Source organism: Artemia sp. Qi Xiang Cuo, chromosome 21 (assembly GCF_049724085.1).
Source record: "Artemia sp. Qi Xiang Cuo chromosome 21, ASM4972408v1, whole genome shotgun sequence".
NCBI lineage: Eukaryota > Metazoa > Arthropoda > Branchiopoda > Anostraca > Artemiidae > Artemia > Artemia sp. Qi Xiang Cuo.
The window spans coordinates 39,368,081-39,391,283 of NC_142814.1; the positions used below are offsets into that span (position 1 = coordinate 39,368,081).

Here is a 23,203-nt window from a genome sequence, read left to right on the forward strand (position 1 = left end):
TTCTTACATATTATAAAACAAGAATTTCGTCACTTCTAATCTTTGGTTTTCATATAGCATGGGGCTATACAAGATCAAGCAAAATTATGAATCCATAAATACTTTTTGGCTTCAAATTTATAATGCAAAGATTTTTTAAGGTCATAATAGGTCAATGCCTTTAAGAGGGAGAAAAGGTGGGGGTAGGTATTTCAAAATACCCTCCTGTGATATACCTTGGGAAATTTTTAGTTTAGCTTAACTGTCTTCAACTTCACTACTTTGCTCAATCCCAATTTATAAGGTTTCAAAGATATGCAAATACATTTCCTGAATTTAGAAAAAAACCATTGATATGGCTTAAAATTTTACTCAAATAAAAGGAATTGAAATTTTCAGAACTAAAAACACCTAACATCTGTTTTATTATTGTATTTGTTCTGACATGCTTATGGTAGCTTTTGTCCTATTTAAGCAAATTTTGATTTCCATTTTGATAATTGATTTATTTTTTGTTTTATGTTTATCCCCTAACATCTGTTTTATTACTGTAATTGTTCTGACATGCTTATGCTAGCTTTTGTGCTATTTTAGCCAATAAATCATATTCTATTCTATTCTAAGAATCACAACAAAAGCCACCATTTTATTCAAAATCTAATAATTCTGGAATAGATTTTATTAATAAAAAGTTGATGAAACATGGATCAAAATTGGGAAAAAGAAGGAAATATTACTTAATAGTACTTGTTACATATTATAAAGCAAGAATTTTGTCATTTATAATCTTTGGTTTTCATATAGCATGAGGCTATACAAGATAAAGCAAAATCGTGAATCCATAAATACTTTTTGGCTTCAAATTTATAATGCAAAGATTTTTTAAGGTCATAAGAGGTCAGTGCCCTTAAGAGGAAGAAAAGGTGGGGGTAGGTATTTCAAAATACCCTCCTGTGATATACTTTGGGAAAATTTTAGTTTAGCTAAACTGTCTTCAAGTTCACTACTTTGCTCAATCCCAATTTATAAGGTTTCAAAGATATGCAAATACATTTCCTGAATTTAGAAAAAACCCATTGATATGGCTTAAAATTTTACTCAAATAAAAGGAATTGAAATTTTCAGAACTAAAACCACAGAAAAAGAAACTGATAACTGAAAATTAAGGTAAAATTTTTTTACATCAAAATTTCAATAGATAAAAAACAATAGATGACTAATCAGATAGATAAAAAAAAAACATACCACTAGCATCAGAATTTCATCCTGAGTCCAAATATAACACACATTTCTGTTGCAAATTATTTTCAAAATTACTCCTAAGCTTCTTTAAGTTTCTTCAATTTTCCTGTTGTTTTTTTTTACAGAAACGTCATGGCTGCAGTTCAATTTGAAAAATACAAAATTTTGCTGAAAGCTCTGATTTGAACTGAAATATACAAAATCTTGTTGAGTGGTGATTTGATATGAAAAATACTAAATCTTGTTGAGTGGTGATTTGATTTCAGGAATACTAAACAGTTTGAATTATCCATTTTTGGGGGAAAAACTTACCACTAGCTTCAGAATTTCATCCTGAATCTAAATATGACATTCATTTCTGTTGGAAATTATTTTAAAAATTGCTTCTAAGCTTCTTTAAAAGCAGCAAAACTTCTTTCATCAAAACAAACACTTTATGGCAGCTACACATACAGTTTTATAAATATCAGATAAATATCACTTAATGTAAACAAACTAATCACTTATATCTAACTCTTCATCATCACTTTCTGAAGCATTAGGGGTGTCACTGTCTGGTACTCTAGGGGCCCTATTGATTCCAGGGGGAAAGAGCTTTGCAGATTCAATAAAAAAATTATGAAGTCAGTCTTTTCACTTAAAATTTTGCAGAAGTAAGATGCACAACACATACTGCTCCATGTATGCTGTTTGCATCCCTGGTCTTTTAGAATGCTTTTTGAAGCTTCTCCACAGACTTTCTATATTTTGAGTATGAATGGAACAGTCCTGTGGATCAACAAAATTGGCTGAATGATTGATTTGGTAATGAGTATATCCAAGGCTGGACAATGTACTATAAGCTCCCCATTTATCAATGTAAATAATGCTTCCAGGCTTAATATATTTTTTAATAACAGGAATTAAAGCTTCCTTGTTTCTTTGGAGGCCTTCTTGGCCATCAGTCAGGGGTACAATAATTTTTCTTTTGTTCTCTCTCTCTATTCCACGAAAAACCCAAACTTGCCATAAAATCCTTCCCCTGTGGTACTTTCTTCTTGCCATTAAAATTTCAGGGATGCAAACAGCATACATGGAGCAGTATGTGTTGTACTTCTTATTTCTGCAAAATTTTGAGCAAATAAGACCAACTTCATAATTTTTTAACTGAAGCTGCAAAGCTCTATCCCCCTGAAATAGATAGTACCCCTTGAGCACCAGACAGTGACACCCTTACTGCATCAGAAAGTGATGCTGAAGTTAGATATAAGGGATTAGTTTGTTTACATTAAGGGCAATTTATCTGATATTTATATAACTGTATATGTAGCTGCCATAAAGTGTTTGTTTTGATGAAAGAAGTTTTGCCGTTTTTATAGAAGCTTAGAATCAATTTCGAAAATAATTTGCAATGGAAATGAATATCATATTTGGATTCAGGATGAAATTCTGAAGCTAGTGGTAAGTTTTTCCCAAAAAAATAAATAATTCAAACTGTTTAGTATTTCTCAAATCAATCACCACTCAAGAAGATTTATTAGCCTATTTTTCATATCAAATCACCCCTCAACAAGATTTAGTATATTCCAATTCAAATTGGAGCTTTCAGCAAAATTTATTATTTTTCAAATTGAATCACTGCCATGACATTTCTGTGAAAAAAAACAGGAAAATTGGAGAAACTTAAAGAAGCTTAGAAGTAATTTTGAAAATAATTTGCGACAGAAATGAGTGTTATATTTGGATTCAGGATGAAACTCTGATGCTAGTGGTATGTTTTTTTTATCTATCTGATTAGCCTGTTAATATAAACCCTATCCAAAATAAGAAGATGGTTAACACTGAAGCTTGGCAATACCTTGCTAGAATACATATGCTTTTGGCCCTGGATTCATTACTGAAAGTTTATACTTCCCTAACCTCCAATTTCTAAGATAGCAAAAACTAGCTTAACTAGATTACTTCAGTCTGTAGATCTATCCCTGAAAATTTCATTTTTCATAACCTAACCACATTTCAATAAGGCAAAAAGTACCTCACATAGAATTTTACCAAATGATGTAGCCTATAACAAAACTCTTTTTAGCTTTATAAAATTGCTTAATCTGGATTTATAAGGTCTGAAAGATATGTCAATCCAATTCTTAAATTTTGAAAAAACCAAATTAACATGGCTTAAAATTCTACTCAAATAAGAGGAATTAAATTTTCAGAACTAAAATCAAAGAAAAGGAAACTGAAAATTAAGATAAAATGTTGTTTTGTCAGAATTCCAATAGGTAGGCCTATACCTGTCAAGTAAGCAAAATTCTGAGACTTAGAAATTGGAAGTGGGTTAACATAGAAGCTTGGCAATACCTTCCCAGAGTATTTTTTTGCCCTGGATTAATTAAAAAAATTTTCTAACCTGACCCATTTCCAAGACAGAAAAAGTAGTTAAACCTGATACATAACAAGACAAGCCTATTTATATTTATCACCAATTTTATTTTGCACAAGTCCAAGCAATAATCTCAACTTTTGCTAAGTTGCGTTTTCGAAGTTCAAATATAATGCCTGCTGCAGGCAATGTTACCAGATTTGAAGTTAGGACTGTTCTTTCTTGAGCCCAAAATTGTGCATTTTTTTGACAAAATTATGCTATACTTTTTTTTATCTTTTTTCCGATTTTACAAAGAAGTTAATCAGCTGTATGTTGGTATCTACTTCGACAAAAGACAAGACTGACTCTGTCCTATATTCACAAAACCCCGAATGCAGTGTATTTCAGGCAGAAGTATATGCTATTACAAAGGCCTTAGAATTTACTGAAGAATGTGAAAAAGAAAAATTTGTAATATGATCCGATTCAAGCTATTACAAATACTATCATGCCAAAACTAAGTAGAGAATTCATAAAGTGCCACCTTAAGCCACGTGCAGCAACTGAGAAGAAGGAGATTTTCATTCAGTGGATTCCCAGTCACACTGGAATCATAGGGAATGAAATTGCAGACACGTATGCTAAGTCTGCAGTTAAAGTTGGAATAAATTTGAATCAATTGGACACCCCTCAAGAATTTATGATGCTCGGGAAGGTAATTCAAGAATTGAACCAAGAAGACTTTCTATCAAACAAGGATTCGACTGGAAATTTGTTCGCTACTAAGAAAAATCAAAGGAAAATGGAAACTAAATTGTATAAAGAATTAAATAGATTTGAAGCAAAGAAAATATTCCACTTTCGATCAAACCATGCAGGAGTAGAATATTACAAAGCAAGATTTTGGGGGAAAATGACCATTGTCCCAAATGTGGGAGCTTATAGACCATTGAACACTTGTTAATAGAGTGCCGTGAGAGTGAAGAAGAAAGACGAAATATAGTGGAATTTTTTAGACTTAAGAGAAGGCAGCCAAGTCTAAATTTATTACTGGATGGATTAGAAAGTGACGAAGATAATTACACGTCTTGTAATAGAGTTTTTGAAGAAAAGTGGAAGAAATATGGACATTTGAAAGCAGTTCATAAAGAAGAGACTTTATACGCGCTTGAAGAATAAGAAGTGAAGATTAGATAGCCACTGACGTCCCCTGGGCTGTAGAGCGAGAGGGGAATCGTCCCGTTCCTGAATCCTATATTCACAAAAACTCTGAATATAACAAAACAATCAGATTGTAATATTAATCAATTTCTAGCTCACTAAGGGAGCAAAAGCACGGTATAAACACAAGAAACAAATACTCAAAGAATGACTAAATAAAGGATAAAAACGTTTTTACAACAGGTTGTCTTTCTTCCGGAAGTGGTTGACTTCGAAAAAGTAGTGTCTTATCTCATCATTAAAATTTTACTTGATATGCATAAGAAAGAAAAAAATGTAGTTCATATACATTAATCTTTTCATCATCGCTTTCGAACTCGTCTTCATAACTAAAGGGCGGAAGGCCTACATAGAGGTTTTGGTACCGTAATTCTGATTATCTGTAGGGATATATTGGCAGCAAATTACATTTTGTGTTCTTAGTTGCAATTTCGTAACGAGGACAGCTACAATATTTTCATTCTTCAACTTGTTTCGCTTTCCTGTCTTGGCATCACTCATCCAAAAAAAAATCTTTCTTATTCTGTGTTCGATTACAATAGGAGCAACACCCTTTCGGCTAGTTCAGCCATAGTTAGAATAACTCTCTTGTCAGTGAAGTTTTTCGTTTCGCGTATTTTTATCCATATCAAATATGTATTCATTTTTCGTTTTCGTTTTTGGAGTCACTAAAACATGATAGCTTGTGTCACTTAGAGTCAATACCTGTTAGTTTTTGTATGAGACTTGAAAATCGGTTAACGACAACACTTGGAGATGGAATACTTGTTCTTATGTTTCTTAGGGCTATCTTGTTATTTACAAATTGAAGGGACTTCAAAAAGGATCACTGTCCTGAAAATCGTCCTATTAAATTCTTTCACATTATTCAGTTTCTTAGCTGTTGCAGAAGCAGCACGAAAATGGACTGAATGGCAAATCTATTTAAAAGTACCGGGTTTGTTTTACTTTTAGACGTGATGTTATAAGCTTTTTTACATTTTCTTAGATTAAGCTACGATTATGCTGTTTTAAGGAGGATCATGCTTGGATGCTTTTGTTTTCTAATTATACCAAGTTACGCAAAATTATGCTACATCTGGCAACAATGGCTACATACATCAGAAAATCTAAAATCCTTCGTCGTCGTAAAAATTCTGTTTTAGCAGTAAAAAAATCTAAAAAAAAATTGGTAGGTGCCAGCCGTTTAATGTCTATTTCCTGTCCAATCCAATTGGTAAACCGTTTCTCATTTAATCTGGCTGGCTTTGGTTCAGTGTCTTTTCTCTTCTCGTGTGGTTTGCTTCCAAAAGTTAGATTCTGTTTTGTTTTTTTTTATTTCTTATGGGCACTGAAGACAACTTGGCGGAGGTCCTTGTCAAAATATTTTCTTATTTTCGTGTCATATTTTGCCACTGGCTGACACAACCCTTGTTTTTCTATTTGATTTTATTTTTCATTTATTATCGTTTTTTCTTTGTTTCATACGTCATGCATAGCCAATGTTGTCTTAAGGGTTGGGCACACGTAGCTGATTTCGGGAACTGATTTCCAAATCAGCGCCGACTTTAAAAGAAATCGGCGTCGATTTGAGCTTGAAAAATTTTCTAGTTTTTGGTGCTGATTTACAAAATCAGCACTGATTTTCATCATGATCATCACCAAAAAAATAAGGATACAAATAAATAGTCGGCCAGAGGTCTCTGTGGTGAAAGACCCCACTACTGAGTTGAGAAATAAACTGAAAACTGAGATCAATCAAGCAACTATTAATAAACTTCAGTTGACTATTTGTGCCCATGATTTTTTTGTTTTGAAAATTTTGCTCAATAAATTTTTCTTTCGGCCAATTTTTCTTACCGCTATCGTTTGTCCACTGATGCTGAAATCCGTTCCCGAAATCAGCTACGTGTGCCTAGCCCTTTCGAGTGAATTTACGCAGACACTTCGAAGAAAACGCAAAAGGACTCAAAAGAATTAACTTTTTGCGGAAGAATTTTTTTAACAACAAACTACATCTTTTTACTTTGCTTCAATTACTTTGTGAGCTTCTCTGGAAGCGATATTTTTTTTATTTTGAAAACTTCATCACTCTTTCACCTCATACCTCATACCTCATCGATAGGTAAACTAAGCTGCGGAACTTATGGATTTTTAAAATAAATATGTAAACCAAAAAAATCGTCAATTCCTGCTCAAAGTTCGAAGAAGTTTTTTAGTCAAAGTTTCATTTAAGTTTTCAGATGAATTAAAAAAAATTCTGTAAATTAACAAAATTTGGCATCCAGATATAGAAGGACTTCACATTGAATTTTTCAAACTAGTCAGACGCTGTATTTCTTGATTCCATTCTCATTGATCAAGCAAATGTGCTGAAAAGGAAAGCAAACCTCTAACTATTCTGTTTTGGGAATAAAACAAGCACGAATAAAATGTTTATAGAAAAAGGAACACAAAAAAAGAAAATAGGAAAAAAAAGACACATAGTGAAATTCATAGACATTTCTAGTGAAATCAGTGAGCTAGACTAGAATCTGTGTATGTCAAAATCATTTGTTTCCGCTATTTACTTTTTAAATTGGCATACGATACTCTAATACTTCTTTAAACCAGTGCACTCGAAATATAACGTAAGATCAACAATTAAAAACATGAAATATAGTTAATTGAATAGATCATTAAAATAATTAAGTAAATAATATAATTAATTAAAACATAAATATAATGCCTAGTGACGAAATAAAGGATCACAAAACTAGAAAAAATACGAATATCTTTAAATTCCTTGAGAAATAACTAAAATATTATAGTAAAAGTAAAAAAAAAACAATCGAAATGTCATAGGTAATATTTTGACTAGTCTATAATCCAGAGACTTGTATCTTTCAAGGATTGGCACACAATCCACTACAGTTAGTTTGAGGGTGGTTCTTTGAGTAATTGGTGGTGTCAATTCTGAATATTTGAGCGTATTTTCTAGCAGCCGTGTAGAGCAGGTCGATTTTTGCTTATGCGCTCACAATTGGCATATACGGACATCGTTGCGCAGTTTATTTTCTGAAGCTCGGGCATTGAAATAGAACTATAACAAACTATACTTACTATGAATGTATAGTATACAAACTATACATGCTAATATACATACTATTATGCATACTACTCTGATACTATGCATACTGCTATACATACTACTATGCATACTACTCTGATACTATGCATACTGCTATACATACTACTATGCATGCTACTCTGATACTATGCATACTGCTATACATACTACTATGCATACTACTCTGATACTATACATACTGCTATACATACTACTATGCATACTACTCTGATACTATGCATTCTGCTATACATATTACTATGCATACTACTCTGATACTATGCATACTGCTATACATACTACTATGCATGCTACTCTGATACTATACATACTGCTATACATACTACTATGCATACTACTCTGATACTATGCATTCTGCTATACATATTACTATGCATACTACTCTGATACTATGCATACTGCTATACATACTACTATGCATTCTACTCTGATACTATACATACAGCTATACATACTACTATGCATACTACTCTGATACTATGCATTCTGCTATACATATTACTATGCATACTACTCAGATACTATGCATACTGCTATACATAATACTATGCATGCTACTGTGATACTATGCATACTGCTATACATACTACTATGCATACTACTCTGATACTATGCATTCTGCTATACATATTACTATGCATACTATTCCGATACTATGCATACTACTCTGATACTATGCATACTGCTATACATACTACTATGCATAGTACTCTGATACTATACATACTGCTATACATACTTCTATGCATACTAATCTGATACTATGCATACTGCTATACATACTACTATGTATACTCTGAATGTATAATAACAAACTCTACATATATGAGCATTTTATTCGTAGTATTTTTTGTTCTTTGCTAAAGAACATCATGTTTTAAAGCACAGAATGTTTTTTTTTGTGTCTTAAAGTCTGTATAATTCTGAACATTCTTCTTGCAAGCATGTCTTACATGTCATTCCGAAAGACGCCTACTGGTTGGCGGGGAACAACAAACTGTGCATTCGATTTTTCTTTCTGGAAAAAAATGGCCTAATAGATGGTTTTACATTTTGTACATACTATCCAAAGATCTGGAGCAAATTCTACATTCAATATTATTTACGTGATACACTACTCAGCTCATCTTCAGCATGACCTTGAAAATGCTTAATAGCTTTTGGTGAAGGAATATGTTCATCACAGAATTGGCAGATAATTTCATTTTCTTCTTTGGCTTAATCGTATTTAATACATTTTTTCATATGAGAATTTAACTTGTTTGGCCTATTAAACTCTGTCGCAGTTGTCACACTTGTGCTTCTTTGAATGAAACCTGTACAAGTGTTGTTTCATCAAACGCTTTAAAACCCTTTTCTCACATTTTTACAATATTCTAACAAGCTAGGATGTAACTTTCCAGGTTCGTCCCTTTTAAAATTGGTCTTAAAAATTTCATCACACTCTTCGTAGGCTTTCACATTGTTAGCATTTTTCGCTAAGACCGTAGTTTGGAGTCTCTAACTCAAAAAGGATTACATCTTTCAAGTATTTTGGGGTATCTTTTGCTTTTTTCTTGATATTTCTCCAAGACAATTCTACAATATTACCTTATTTTCACATGTTCCTAATTATTGTGACAATTGGGTATATTTAGGTGAAGAAGATATCATAAAAGTTATATATTTATACTGAAAGAGTTATACTGATAGTTATACTGAAAAGTTATACTGAAAAAGTTAATATTTCTTAACGTGTAACAGGGTCATATGAATATCGCCTTGAGACATCTCGGTTGTCTTAAACAGAAGCCACTCACGATGCTTTGATGCAACATTTTGCTTCGTCATGATACGCCACCTGGCGGCCCAAAATGGCGTAAAGAGAAGCTATAAAAAAGATCATATTTGGACAAAAGATAGACCATGATGCTTTCAAATGTTTGGCTAGATTGGGTTACACTCTTAATTAGACTGTTCTCTCAGCTAGGTTTTATCTTCTGAGCCACCTAGTGGCTCAGAAATGCCTTGCATAGTCACAGATTGAGACGAGCATAATTTCTAAAAGATGGAGGTGGGCCACAGATGATTAAAAATGGGAGTATTGCAAACTCCAGAAAATATGAACCTAGAAAATATTTATTGTGTCATATATTTTCTTGATATAATTGCCAAATTAGTGCAGTTGAATATAGTCGAAAAGTTACATAATTTAAAATAACATAAATACAAAAGATAAAAAGAACGTGAAGGAGGACATTAAAATTAGTCTTTTTCTCTCGGAGTTCAAGCCACAGAACCTGAAAAATAAGGAAATAATAATAATGCTAGAATAATAATCGGAAAAATAAGGAAATAGGTTATGCAATAAATTGTACAACTGCCCGTAGTGTCCAAATTGTAAGAAAATTCAAGAATATCCATCCGGAAATTATCCTTAGAAAATTATCGCCTATTCACTGTTACCTTTTATATAGTTGCCCTCTTCACTTTTATATTGATGCCTTTTTATATTCCCCTTAGTTATATTGTTGCCCCTCCCTTTTATATTGATGCCTTTTTATATTACCCTTAATTATATTGATAACCTATAATAATAATAATAATAATAATGATAATAATTTTATTAGAAGCCAAAAAAAAAAATAGGCCATACAGAACAGTATTCTTAATCACACTCCACAAGAAAAATAACATAAATATCAAATTTCACTCATTGATGTCTGCGCTTCATTTACATACTTACATAACTGCCTGATTGACCTTTTTACAGTCGTGTTCAGGATACCCGGGAAATACCAGTTACAACCCACCAAAAACATTTAACTTAAAATATAAAGTTTGTTGGACAACGGGAGAAAATTGGCGACATCCTCAATACCTAGGTTTCATCTGGGGCAAGAGTAATCCGCATTTGCATCTGGGGCCACCCTATTTCTTTCAAATACTCTTTTTCTATTCTTTAGTGGCAGGCAATTCGCTCGGATCCGAAACCCAGTCCTCAATGTCTCCCCCAGTAATCCTAGTTTAAAATAATATTCGAATCCAAATATCTCTCTTACATGGTAATAAAACTTAAATGTTTCAGTTTTTTTAAGTGCCTGGGTCAAATTTTGTACTTCGTGTTCTTTTATTATTTCTACAATCATACCAAAACACGACTCACCCTGATCTGAGGGACCTAGCCCCTCATTCCAAATATATGATAATCCTAATCCATCTAAAACATTTTTTATTTGATACGGCCACAATCTTTTACGTTTCGACCGTAGCATCTCCACATAAGCTGCTTTTGCTAACCTATCTTCTGACAGACTTAAAACCTTTAGCCAGTACCGGATCATCTGTGCTAATCTACTCATTCTCAGCGAAAATATACCTAGGTCTCCTTTTATAGCCTGATTGTGGGTCGTTACTTGAAGACCAATTAATCTCTTAAAGTGTTGCAGCTGAATTGACTCCAATTGTGGTGCCGGGTCATGCCCCCAAAGTTCAGCTCCGTAATGGATAGTAGGCAAAACTTTAGAATTAAAAACATATTTATGCATTTTTAAATCTTTTATACTTGAGAGCCTTGAATTACGTAAAATGGCAGCTGAAACTGCTTTCCCTCTCTTAATCATCTGTTTTACATGCTCTTTCCATCCTCCTTTTGCTGAAAGTGTTACTCCCAAATATTTAAAATTTTCGCTCACTTTTACTTTTTCGCCTTTATAATAAAACTCTACTTTTTGATCATCATTATTCACACGAGTTCCTCTAAATACCACAATCTCAGTCTTTTTAAAATTCAACACTAGTTTCTTTCTACCTAAATATTCTTCTAATATACTCAATAATATTTGGAGCTCCTCTGGTGACCTGCCTATCAACACCGCGTCATCAGCAAAAAGCAACAGAGATAACGTCAGGTTCCCTAGTGACAGTGTAGGGGCCCGTACCTTTCTAAAATGGTCAACAATATCATTTATATACAACGTGAACAACCTAGGCGAAATACTACTACCCTGTTTTACTCCTTTTCTAATTTCAAACGGTGACGATAATCCCTTCCCTAGAACTTTAACTATACCAAATGTGTTTCTATACATATCAGCTAGTATCCTAACGAAAAGTCTTGGTAAGCCTATCTTTAACAGTTCTAAGCACAGGAAAGTCCTATCAATACTGTGGAAGGCCTTTTCTTGATCTAAAAATGCAACGTACAACCTATTCTTCCCTTTTGCATATTTCTCTACAAGCGCCTGTAGGACTAAGACCCTATCAACAGCATTATATCCATCCCGAAATCCTGCCTGCTCCTCCTTCAAAATCCTATACTTTTCTAACCAATGAGATAATCTAGCATCTAGTATTCTTTCTAATATTTTGCTAAGACTAGGTACTAAAGATATTGGTCGATAATTACTGTGATCCGCTGGGTCTCCCTTTTTGAATAGCGGCAAAATCAAGGATGTTTTCCACAGCGATGGCCATTCTCCGGAAGCCAGAACTGAGTTGAAGATAGCCAAGAAGATGGGCATAAATAAAAGTTGGAATTGTTTCAAGATCACTGTCGGGATTCCACCGCTACCAGGTGCTGATCCACCTTCCATGGTGCTTATGCATTCTTCGATTTCTTCTTCCGATGTAGGTTTTATCAGATCATAGTCGTGTTCGTTCAGTGGGAGATTGGTCTCATTCTCTGTATTCGATAATTTGTCGCTGAACCAGCAGTCAAACGAATAGTCTTCCTGAACCGCGTCGTTGTAGTATGTAGGCCATGTTTTCGGGTCAGGTACTTTTGGCTGAGCTATGGAAAAACCTTTTTTTTATCATTCTCCAGAAAGACCGCGTATCACTCTTTTCATAAAACCGGATCAGCTCTTCCTTACCTTTTTGAATAGCCAGTCTCTTCTTCTGTTTTAAAAGGCGTTTATACTCCCGGCGAACATTTTTAAACCTTGTTACTAGTCGAAGCCTATTTTCCTCTATTTCCTCTTCCCTCAAAATCTCCATTTCTTTAATCAATTCCAATTTTTTTATTCTATAATACTCATCAAAAAATTCTATATCCTTACAACCTCCTTTATTTACCAGAACTGGGCCTACTATTTCCTTTAAAATCTCCGTGAACTCTTCTATCAATCTATCATGGTTATTTATCTTCTCTAAATCACTTAACCTTATAGCTACACCATCCTCTGAAAACGCTTCACTTAATTTAACCTTTTCCTCTGTAGACCATTCCCTAGGTATCTGACGTATATTGCCCTTAATTGTATTGTTGCCCTCTTCCGTTTTATATTGATGCCTTTTTATATTGCCCTTGATTATATTGTTGCCCTCTTCCGTTTTATATTGACGCCTTTTTATATTAGCCTTAATTATATTGATGCCCTATATTGCCCTTAATTATATTGTTGCCCTCTTCCGTTTTATATTGATGCCTTTTTATATTACCCTTGATTATATTGTTGCCCCTCCCTTTTATATTGATGCCTTTTTATATCACCCTTAATTATATTGGTGCCCTATATTGCCCTTAATTATATTGTTGCCCTCTTCCGTTTTATATTGATGCCTTTTTATATTACCCTTAATTATACTGTTGCCCTTTTATCTTGTATAGTCTTCATCTTTTCAATCGCGTTTGAAACGCCTTAGAGCTTTGCACTATTCTGCCGTCATAATTTTTGCAGATTAAGGGAAGAGAGATTCAGTGAGAAATATATACTTAAATTTTGTTTGTTTAAATAAACTTGCTGATATGTGCATTTAAAATGTTCTTCCTTTCAAAGTTATATTTTGTTTATTGATTGATGATAATTTTTTATATTAATTTAATTAATTTGACATTACAGGAATTATAATTGTATCATAATATTTACGGTACTATTTTTCATTTATTATATTATATTACATTACTTATTTATTATACTCATTATTACTATTTATTTTACGTATTAATTGATTCTATATTAATTTAAAATTTTTACTAATCTTACCCCAGAATGCTTTAAAGGTATGTTTACACCCCGGTACCTTCGTAATTATTATTACAAGAAACAGTGATGTTCTTCGGCAACGATAGTATGAAACAACCCGGCCGCGGTTTTCTCCTCGGCGCGTCTTGCCAACTTCTTGGAGGCATTTAGCAATAGGGGTTGTGCGTGATCACGACGAAAGTTTTACGATCATGAAATTTTCGACGAAAATTTGAGGGATTCTTGTATTCATCATTGTAAATTTGTTTGATTTTTTACTGTAGTGCTGTTGTAGTTGTGTAGTTATAGGGCCGAATAGTGTTTGAGATGTGTTGATATCCCGTCTGTGGGGTACCTACAAAATATTGTCCATTCCTCATCAATCTGTGATCCGGTTTTATAGCCATATCTTCATTAAAGCTTTTTCAGGTGAAGTTGCCTAGTGAAAACATTCTTTCATTCACCAGATTTGACTTTTGCTGGCAAAAAGCCACTTCGAATGTGCCTGGTTTGTCTTTCGAACCCTGAGGGGTCAAAAAATCCCCTACTAAAATTTTCTATGGCGTAATTATTCCTTGTTTTTGTTAGCAGTGAATCAAAGGGGGATGGAGAACGGTAAGCAATGCTCCTATCAGAGAGGTGTAAAAATCCCTTTCCTTAAATAAATTAAACAAAAGTGAAAATATTATTTCAGTCAAGTTTGCTGAAACGGCGGTATATGGTTTCTCAGAGAAATCTCATTTCTTTTTCATTTTTTTGTGGGTGTGTTTTTTTATTGGTCAAACTAACTTATGAGGACCAGGGCTGTCAGAAAAAGTAAAAAAGTCTAACTGGCAACTTTGCATGAAGACATGGTTCTAACCGTATTTGCCCATATTTAGTATTATTTTTGTTTTATAGGCTCTGAAGGTCGTGCTGGTATGACTGCTATTCTTGACAATGACGACTCATTGGACTTGGATGAACTTGCTGCTGGGTTGAAACAAGCTTTGCCGCCCTATGCCCGTCCTCTTTTTGTTAGAAGTGTCAAAGAAATGGACATGACAGGTGAATTTTTGGTTCTTTTTCGCTTTCAAATGAGAAATTTATTGCGCTTACATATATTCAGTTCCTGTTTTTCTAATGAGAAGATTTGAATAGGGACCGGGGTCTTTATTATCTCCACCCAAAACGCCTTTATTCACAAATTTTACTAGAGCCATGGGGTTAAATCTATCAACGCCTACTTTGTGAAATAAGAATTTATGTAGCACCGTGTAGGCATTATCTCTAATCAGATTTTTTTTTTTTATAAACCGTTTGAAAGCCATTGAGGATATAGGATTTTAGGGGGGGGGGGCTATAATTGACAGTTTTGTTTGAAAGATTCTTAGAGAAAGAGTGACTGGACTCTTAGAGAAGGGTTTAACTAGAATGTAGATATTCTAGTAGAATCTCTAGAATAGAACATCTTCTATAAACATAGAATAAAAAAAAATATAGATAATGTAAATAGAATTTTTTCCAGTAGATATTCTGTAGACGTTAAAGCTTTATAAATTCAAAATGTGTGTTTCAGTACCTCCTATGAATATTTTGGGTCAACAGATTTGTATCAATCGAAGAGAAAATTCTGCTGTAATTAATCGAAAAATCATGATTCATACTTTCTGATGATATAAGCTTCATTAAAACTAAATCTCTCCATCCGCGGCAAAAAGACTGCTACTACTAACAACTCACTGCAGCACCAAGTCTTTTTAGGCCAACACAGCTGCGAACGCTCCTCCTCCATCACGATTTATTCAAAGCCTTCCCTCTTTACACCTTCCTAAGAAGTTCCCATTTCCCTTAAATTTGTCCTTACAAGATCCTCTCATTTGGGGACGACCTGCTTTTCGCTTGGCCCTTAGATGGTTGGGCTGCGGGGACGATCTTTTTCTACGATTTCCGGGAAAGTAGGCGTCGAATTTCAGCTTTTTGTCATCTACTCGTTCGGCAACACCGCCCAGTCAATTCTAAGTAGTTTGGCCATAAGAAGTTTAAAATAGAAAAACGAAAAAAAAAATGAAAAAAATTTAAGTGGAAAAAAAGTTGAATTATTACCTTTTTTTATTATAGCATTAATAAATTATATTCACACCAACAATAAAAAACCTGCTACCTTTTAAACTGGTATTTTTTTTAGGATGTATTGAATATGATATTATCATCTTCATATCAAATCTTCAAGGCACGTGTAAGGGATATTCTTATTGAAACGCACGGTGTTAGTTATCACCAAGCAATGCGTAATGGGGAGCATGGTGAATCAACAGCACCATTTCCAGAGGGTGGGGTCATCCAATGGCTTTACCCCCCCCCTTAAACCGCCAGACTCGTACAGAAGTAGCAAAAATGCCTGTAGACAAATATTGGCACAAAGAAAGTTTGACTTCAAAGTCCACAGAAAGATTTTTCATGACCAAAGAAGTTTAAAATGGATGATACAGGGTGATCCTTTAAGATAGAGCATCCCCTTAAAGGTTTCAAGATAGGATTTTTTAAAAATCCGATACATCTGAGGTTTTAAAGATATTCATATAGATATATTTTTCTTATAGATAGTTCCGTTGATTCATCCCATACTAATAGATAACAATTTAGATTATGTTTTAGGATCAGTCAGATTAAAAATGAAAATGTAAAGTATTTTTTTCTTTTTTATAGGAACCTACAAGTTGAGGAAGGTAGATTTCCAGAAGGAAGGTTTTGATCCCTCAAAAATCAAGGACAAACTCTTCATGTTCGACTCTAAGACTGATAAATACGTACTACTCACGGAACAAGTTTATAGTGACATACTAAGTGGAAAAGTTAGATTATAATTTCGTGAATCACTACAGAGTGACTCAACACTTGTCTACAGTGCAACAGTGTCTACATGAACCTGTCTACAGTGCAAATGACCAGGGTTGCCACCTGGTCATTTTCTATATCCCAATTGACTTTTCTCCTTACGGCTAATTTTAGTTTAGGTAAATTTGGTATTGTTTTGGTCTCGTGTATGGTTTTTCACGAGATCTTTTCTTGGTTAGCCAAGCAACTATAGAAATTGCAGTGATACTAATGATTCAGTGATTCTCATGATAACCTGTAGAAGGATTTAGTACTGCTTGACTGTGCATTAATATAGCGATCGATTTTCACCGCTTACTAATGCATGCATATTCAATGAAAGCTCACTGATTGTGCAGAGATTGTGCTCAGTGATCATGCACAAAATTATAAATGCATGCATAATCACTTGCCAAGTAACTGTGCAGTTACTTAGCAAATTAAGAAAAGTGTTATGTAAACAAGTGTAAGCCCTAATACTAGTTATCAAAGTCAGACTAAAAAAAACTCAAAAGATTTAGTAATTCAAAGATTTATTTATCAAAAGAATCAGAATAAATACTACTATAAAAAGATTTTTTTTTTTTTTTTTTTTTTTTTTAAGAGACAAAAGAATAAGTGGATGCTTTTAACTGACTTCTGGTTAATTTTAGAACCAATTGGCAACCCTGCCCATGACTACAACCTGTTCTAGTAGAAAGATCTATGATGGGTTATTATTTAAATTAAACAATTGAGCTACTATTTTAGGCTTTAGACTTAATGGGTTTATTTATTTTGCTCTTAATTTTAAAAGACGTATCTCAATAATTTGTGACCAAAAAAACTATTCCAAGAAATTTTTGTTTCCAAGACTTGAAAACAAGGAATTGTTTCCTAAAAATTTTAATTCTAGAATTTTTTTTGTCAAGCCGCAATAATCAAACATTTATGTAAAGATATTCTGACCACATAACTCTAACCTAAGGGAAAAAGAATAAAATAATTTTAAAATCTGTAAACTATAAAGTGAGAAAGAGCAATATTAGATATAAAAATAAGATATATTTAATACAGATTTAAAATAAATACTATATAATATTTAATGTTAGGTAATTATCATTAGACATATCTTAGATAAGTGTAATATAAAAAAATACTACATATCCGACGTAACTTCTTTGAAATATCAAAAATATCTCTGCAATGGGCTTTTAATTTAGCTTGATTTTCGCTTCATTTGAAAATAAGCCTTGTTTCTTGAAATTGTTTTCTTCATGAATTTCGGAGAACCACTGGGGCTTTGCTAGTTTCTTAGTTACTCATGTAAATTAATATATTTAGACGTCTAAATACTTAACTGCACAGAGATGGGAGGGGCTTCCACTAAGAAAAAATTATCCGGATATTCGCCCTTTAAAAAGTAGAAAATTGTGCTCCCTCCTGCTGATAACGTTTCGAAGGGTCTACCTTTTAAGGAGTGCTAATTAACTAACTATTCTTAAATGAAAACTTGAATTAATAACTTTGAAACTGAAATGAATAAAAAGGGGCTTCCTCCCTCCCCCCCCCCCCCGAAAAAAAGAAGGTTCCTGTAAGTTCCAATTGGATCATCCAGCTGTGAGACAGAACAGGGTAACTATAGATTAATTTGGTCTTAAGAGAATATACTTCCTCTGTTGATCGGAAACCATCTGGCTCTGTTTGTAAAAGTCATCTGGCGAAATCCGCGCTTCATATAATAACATCTTGTAATGTTTTCAGGCTTGTCAGTGGCTGGGAACAACGAGCTGCGCTTACCAATTAACCAATTATATAAATTAAAATCTTCGAGAATATCACGTTTTAAAATGTGGACGTTTCATTAAAATAAGATGTACATGAGATTGAGCCTGAATCGTTGTATCAATTCTGGGGTTTTGTGTATTTTTGTGCCTATTGCTGTGGAGTCTAGCTCGTTCCCTGTTTTGCTTCGTATATGCAATTCGGAAGCACCGTGTTTTACGTGAAGAAAAGATTCTATGCTTGAAGAATAACAGGATGAACAAGAAAAATGGAATGTTGCTCATATTTGTAATTTAGCCCTATTCGTCTTACAATTAGCCCTGATCTGAATTGTAAGGCTTATAATATAGAAATATAAGCCGTATTTACAGTGGTAAGGACAAGTGAGTCCAAATCACCCAAAAAGTGAGAACCCTTAAATATACACATGATTATCATCCAATATGACATTTCAAGAAATAGTCTGTCTGCGACCATGATAGCTATGTATGAATAATTCTTTTCTGCAACATGATAGTTACCCAGGATTATATTTTTCCATTTTTTCTTCATGTTTTGTCTAACTTATTATTATTATCAATTCTATAATTATTACTGTCATATACATTTATATCATTGACGTCTTCTGTTATATCGCTTTTTATAGAGGCTAGTCAAAAACATTTTTGACTCCTTACAACTTAATACTTTTTATTTCGCTCTTATGAACGGATTCTTTGTACGGATTCAGTATATGAAAACAAAGTGCTTCCATACTTGGTAAGATTACAAAATTCATATATAAACACAAAAATCAAAAAGAACAAATAAGAAAATTATGCTCTTCTGATAAATTAGATGGTAAGTCTCGAACTATTGATCATAATAAAGCGATCTTAATGTGATTGACTTAGTGGCGGTTCTGGCCTCTCTTGTGCCCGGGGTAAAATCTTATTTAGCACCCTCCCCACCCCCCGCCTCTAAAGAATTTTCAGGCCAAATTGTAGAAAAAAAATTATTGTCATTTACTAAATTTTTTTTGCTTATACTTACTTATAATTTGCTTATGCTTAATGCCAACTGAGCCCTCTACTATATTTTAGTAAAAACAAAATTTAGAAAATTATCAAATGAACATAACCGATAGATTATTAAATTTGAAATTTTGTGCCCCTAAAATTTCTGATCCCCGGGGCATGTGTCCCTCCTAAAATTACCTCTGGACTGACTTTGTTAAAGGGGAAGGGGGGGGGATGAACATCAGTATTTTTTATATCCCAAGTTGCTAGCCTCTTCCACAGAACAAAGTATTTCCATTCAGCACTCTTGAAAAAATTAGATAAATAATCGGATTAACGACGCTTCTTGACTACTAAGGTCCTTGCTTTGGCCCTGCTGGGTGTTGTGTCGAACCTACAGTTAGGTTCGATCTCGATCTTCGGGACCCAGGTTCAGTCTCTCGGGGCCCAGGTTCGATTTCTGAGTCTCGTATTACCAAGCGGAGGTCAATCCCAATGTGCCAACCCAGGACCCAACACTGTTGATTTTAATTGTTTTTATGATTTTGAATTAATATAAAGTGACATGTTTCTCGATTTCTAATATGGTGTTGCCTCTGCTTCAACTGACCATATCTATAATATCGCAACATTTTTTTTCCAGTGCCTGTTAGATGTTCTGCTAGAAATTGTCAAGTTCACTACAAATTTTGAATGTGTTTAAGACTGTTGTTATCTTTCAATTTATAAGCTAAGTCTGTTCCTCAAAAAAAAGTAATGCCACTAAATACTGTTGATTTTTGACTGTTTTGTCGAACTACTGAAAAATGACATGTTTATAGGTGTATAAGATGGCGCTGCATGCGCATCAACCGACTACACGCGCAATATCACCGAAGCCTCTAAATCTAGATTACATCTTCACATCTAAAGTATATTTTGTTGTGTATTTTTCTTCCTTTTTTTTTTAGGAATTATGACAATCACTCAAATGTGCGACAATCCAAATGATTAGACTTTTAACCATTTACACGTTTAAGTAATTAAAGTTGAAAAAAAAAAGATTTCTTTGTTAAAGTAGGAAATTACGACGGTAATTTGCAAGAAGAAAGAGTTCAGATATATTTCCGTTTGTACGAAAAGATCAGTTGTATATTATGTGGATTTAATGGTTTCATAAGTAGCGTATGTAATTGAATTATTTTATATAAATTTACTGGTATTCAGTGCCTTTACTATGTTGCACCGTTATTTTGTGCCTTTTTAATTTTATTTAATTTTTTTATTGTTTAAATGGTATTTGGAATGTTTCACTGGGCCGTTTTCTTTTTGTAACAATTGTTGAAAAAATAGCCTTTAGTTTTGACCAAATGTGTTTGTTTAATATTTTTAGTAGGTAAATATGGAGTTAAACAACAAAAGTACGAAGAACAATAGGGAAATCTTTTTGCAAGACAGTGGAGATAATTTGAATGAATATTTCGGCCCTATGTCCAAGGGCCGTCCTCAGCAAGACAAAAATATATGAAAGAAAAAAGACTCACAACAACATGCAACCAATAAAACCAAAAATTAAAAAATTTTTCAAGGCAGTCCTAGCATTCTTACTTCAGCGAAGTTCAACCAGGACTGATTAAAAGTAAGGTAAAACAAGGCGATTCAATGAGATGAAAGAAAAATAATTTAAAAACACGTTCTTATTTCTAATCCAGCTTTTTTGGCAGCTAACCTCAAAGGTATTTTTGTGACCGGTTCTGTGTTAATATCTATCGGTTTTTTTAAATAATTTGAAAGATCATTTTTAATTAAATTTGTGTATAGAGCATTTAGTGTATATTCCCCCAAGTCCCTATTTAAGGAAATATTATTATTAATCTTAATTCTGATTTCAATTGATTCTCGGACTACCTGATTTATGCCTAGGTCATTGCTAATAAGGGCATATTCATCAATAAGTATATTGTGGCTAGGATTTTCGAAAATATGGCTTCCTAATGCAGAATCATATGAAACAACGGAGATACTAGAATTTAGAGCTTTGACTATATCATCTTTATGCTGTTGTATGCGCTTTTCTAAATTCTGGTGTGTTCTACCTACATAATATTTGCCACAATCACATGGTATTTCATAGACCCCTCTTTGGCGAGTAACTGGGGTTTTATCTTTACCAGAATTTAGAAACTTTATGATTCTAAAATTATTTGTGAATACTACATACAGATTATTTTTTGTGCAAACTTTTTTAAGATTTGTAGTGATTTTTGGGATGTAGGGGAGGTAAATTATTTTTAAGGGCTTGTCAGAAATATCACATGGTAAACTATCGTTAATTTAATTTTACGGGAATGTCTCTTCAATCTACAATTAATTACACTATTAATAAATAAAATAGGATACCCATTTCCAAAAAGTATGCCCTTGATAAAGTTTAATTCTGTTGTTATGTGGGAATCAGAACAAATTTTCAGGGCCTGATTATCGAGGGATATAACGACTGTTCTCTTAACTCGTGTGAATTGGTTTGATTTAAAATACAAATATCAATTATTTTGTGTTTGTTTTCTATAAATAGTAAAATTTAGTTTATCTAAGGTACAAATAATTAACACATCTACGAAAATGATTTTATTTGTGATCTCGATTTCTAAAGTAAACTGTAAATTTCTATTGTATGTAATAAGGTGATCTAAAAACCCTTAAGCTCATTTTCCCCATAGTTCCAGAGTGAAATTACATCATCCATGTAACGTCCCCAAAAGACATATTTTAAAAAATACGAATCTAATGCCCAATTTTCAATATGTTCCACATAAATATTCGCCAGTAACCCGGAGAGGGGCGCGCCCATCGCTAAGCTATTAATTTGCTGGTAAAAAGAATTAAGGAATTGGAAATGCATTGAATACTTGTTACAGAGTTTAACCAAGGTCATTAAGACATCACCATCTATTCCTGCTGCTGAAGCTTCTATTAAGTGATAATTTTCTTTGATTTTATTTTCTAATAACTGTTCAGATACTGTGACATTAATATTTGTATACATTGAAACAATGTCAAAGCTACTTATAATTGTATTTTCTGAGATTTACGCTTTTGTGTTTTTCAACTAAATCTACCGAATTACATATATATGATTTTTGAGAGAAAAGCAAAGGTTTAAAGGCTGTACATAACCATTTCCCAATATTGGATGTGGGGGCTTTCGTACAAGCTACTATAGGCCTTAAAGGAATGCCTTGCTTGTGTAATTTTGGTAAACCATAGAACTTTGGGCAAAAGCTACAGAGGGAGAAAAATTTATTATGTAGTTGTGGAGTAATTTTACCATTTTGTTTTAAACTTTTTAGTTCATTTATAATTTTGTTTCCAAATTGATCAGTATGATCGTCGGTTGTAGTTCTATATGTTGTTTCGTCATTTAGATGAGAATAAATTTTTTTATCATAAACTGTCCGATCCATGACAACTAGAGAATTGATTTTATCTGCTTTAGTTATAATAATGAATGAATCTTAATGGAGATTAGATAGTATTTTTAGGTCATACAAATTATCTGTTTTTTTATTGGTGGGAGAATTAATCTATTTTTGATTATTGTAAATCGTATCTATAAGATTAGCCCTAACTTCCGCCGGGTTGGATAGAGATCTATAAAATTTTATGCACAGAGTATTCTAGAGAGGAAATTAAATCTGCTACAGGGACACGTCTTGGAAGAAAAGAGAATTTTGGACCTTTTTCGAGAATTTGAATTTCCTTTGGTTCA

General features: G+C 33.2%; 2 protein-coding genes across 11 annotated transcripts in view; one reads left to right on the forward strand and one right to left on the reverse strand.

Annotated features, from left to right (window-relative positions):
• LOC148939530 (long-chain fatty acid transport protein 4-like) overlaps window positions 1-21,204 on the forward strand; it is a 192,937-nt gene extending 171,733 nt beyond the window's left edge. For 2 of the 5 annotated variants that reach the window (XM_089107193.1, XM_089107195.1), the window contains 2 exons: window positions 14,738-14,884; window positions 16,526-21,158. In XM_089107193.1, coding sequence (XP_088963319.1) covers window positions 14,738-14,884; window positions 16,526-16,683 — 305 coding nt within the window. In that variant the 3' untranslated portion in view covers window positions 16,684-21,158. Of the gene's footprint in view, window positions 1-14,737; window positions 14,885-16,525 lie in introns of all 5 variants that reach the window. The other 3 variants (XM_089107194.1, XM_089107192.1, XM_089107191.1) reach the window with 3 other exon arrangements.
• Window positions 1-23,203, reverse strand: part of LOC148939532 (uncharacterized) — a 53,981-nt gene that overhangs the window by 21,756 nt on the left and 9,022 nt on the right. For 2 of the 6 annotated variants that reach the window (XM_089107196.1, XM_089107200.1), the window contains exon 1: window positions 3,608-3,742. The exons of 1 other annotated variant lie outside the window; for it this stretch is intronic. The gene's annotated coding sequence lies outside the window, so the exon portion shown is untranslated. Of the gene's footprint in view, window positions 1-3,607; window positions 3,745-23,203 lie in introns of those variants that run through there. 3 more of the 6 variants (XM_089107197.1, XM_089107198.1, XM_089107202.1) reach the window with 3 other exon arrangements.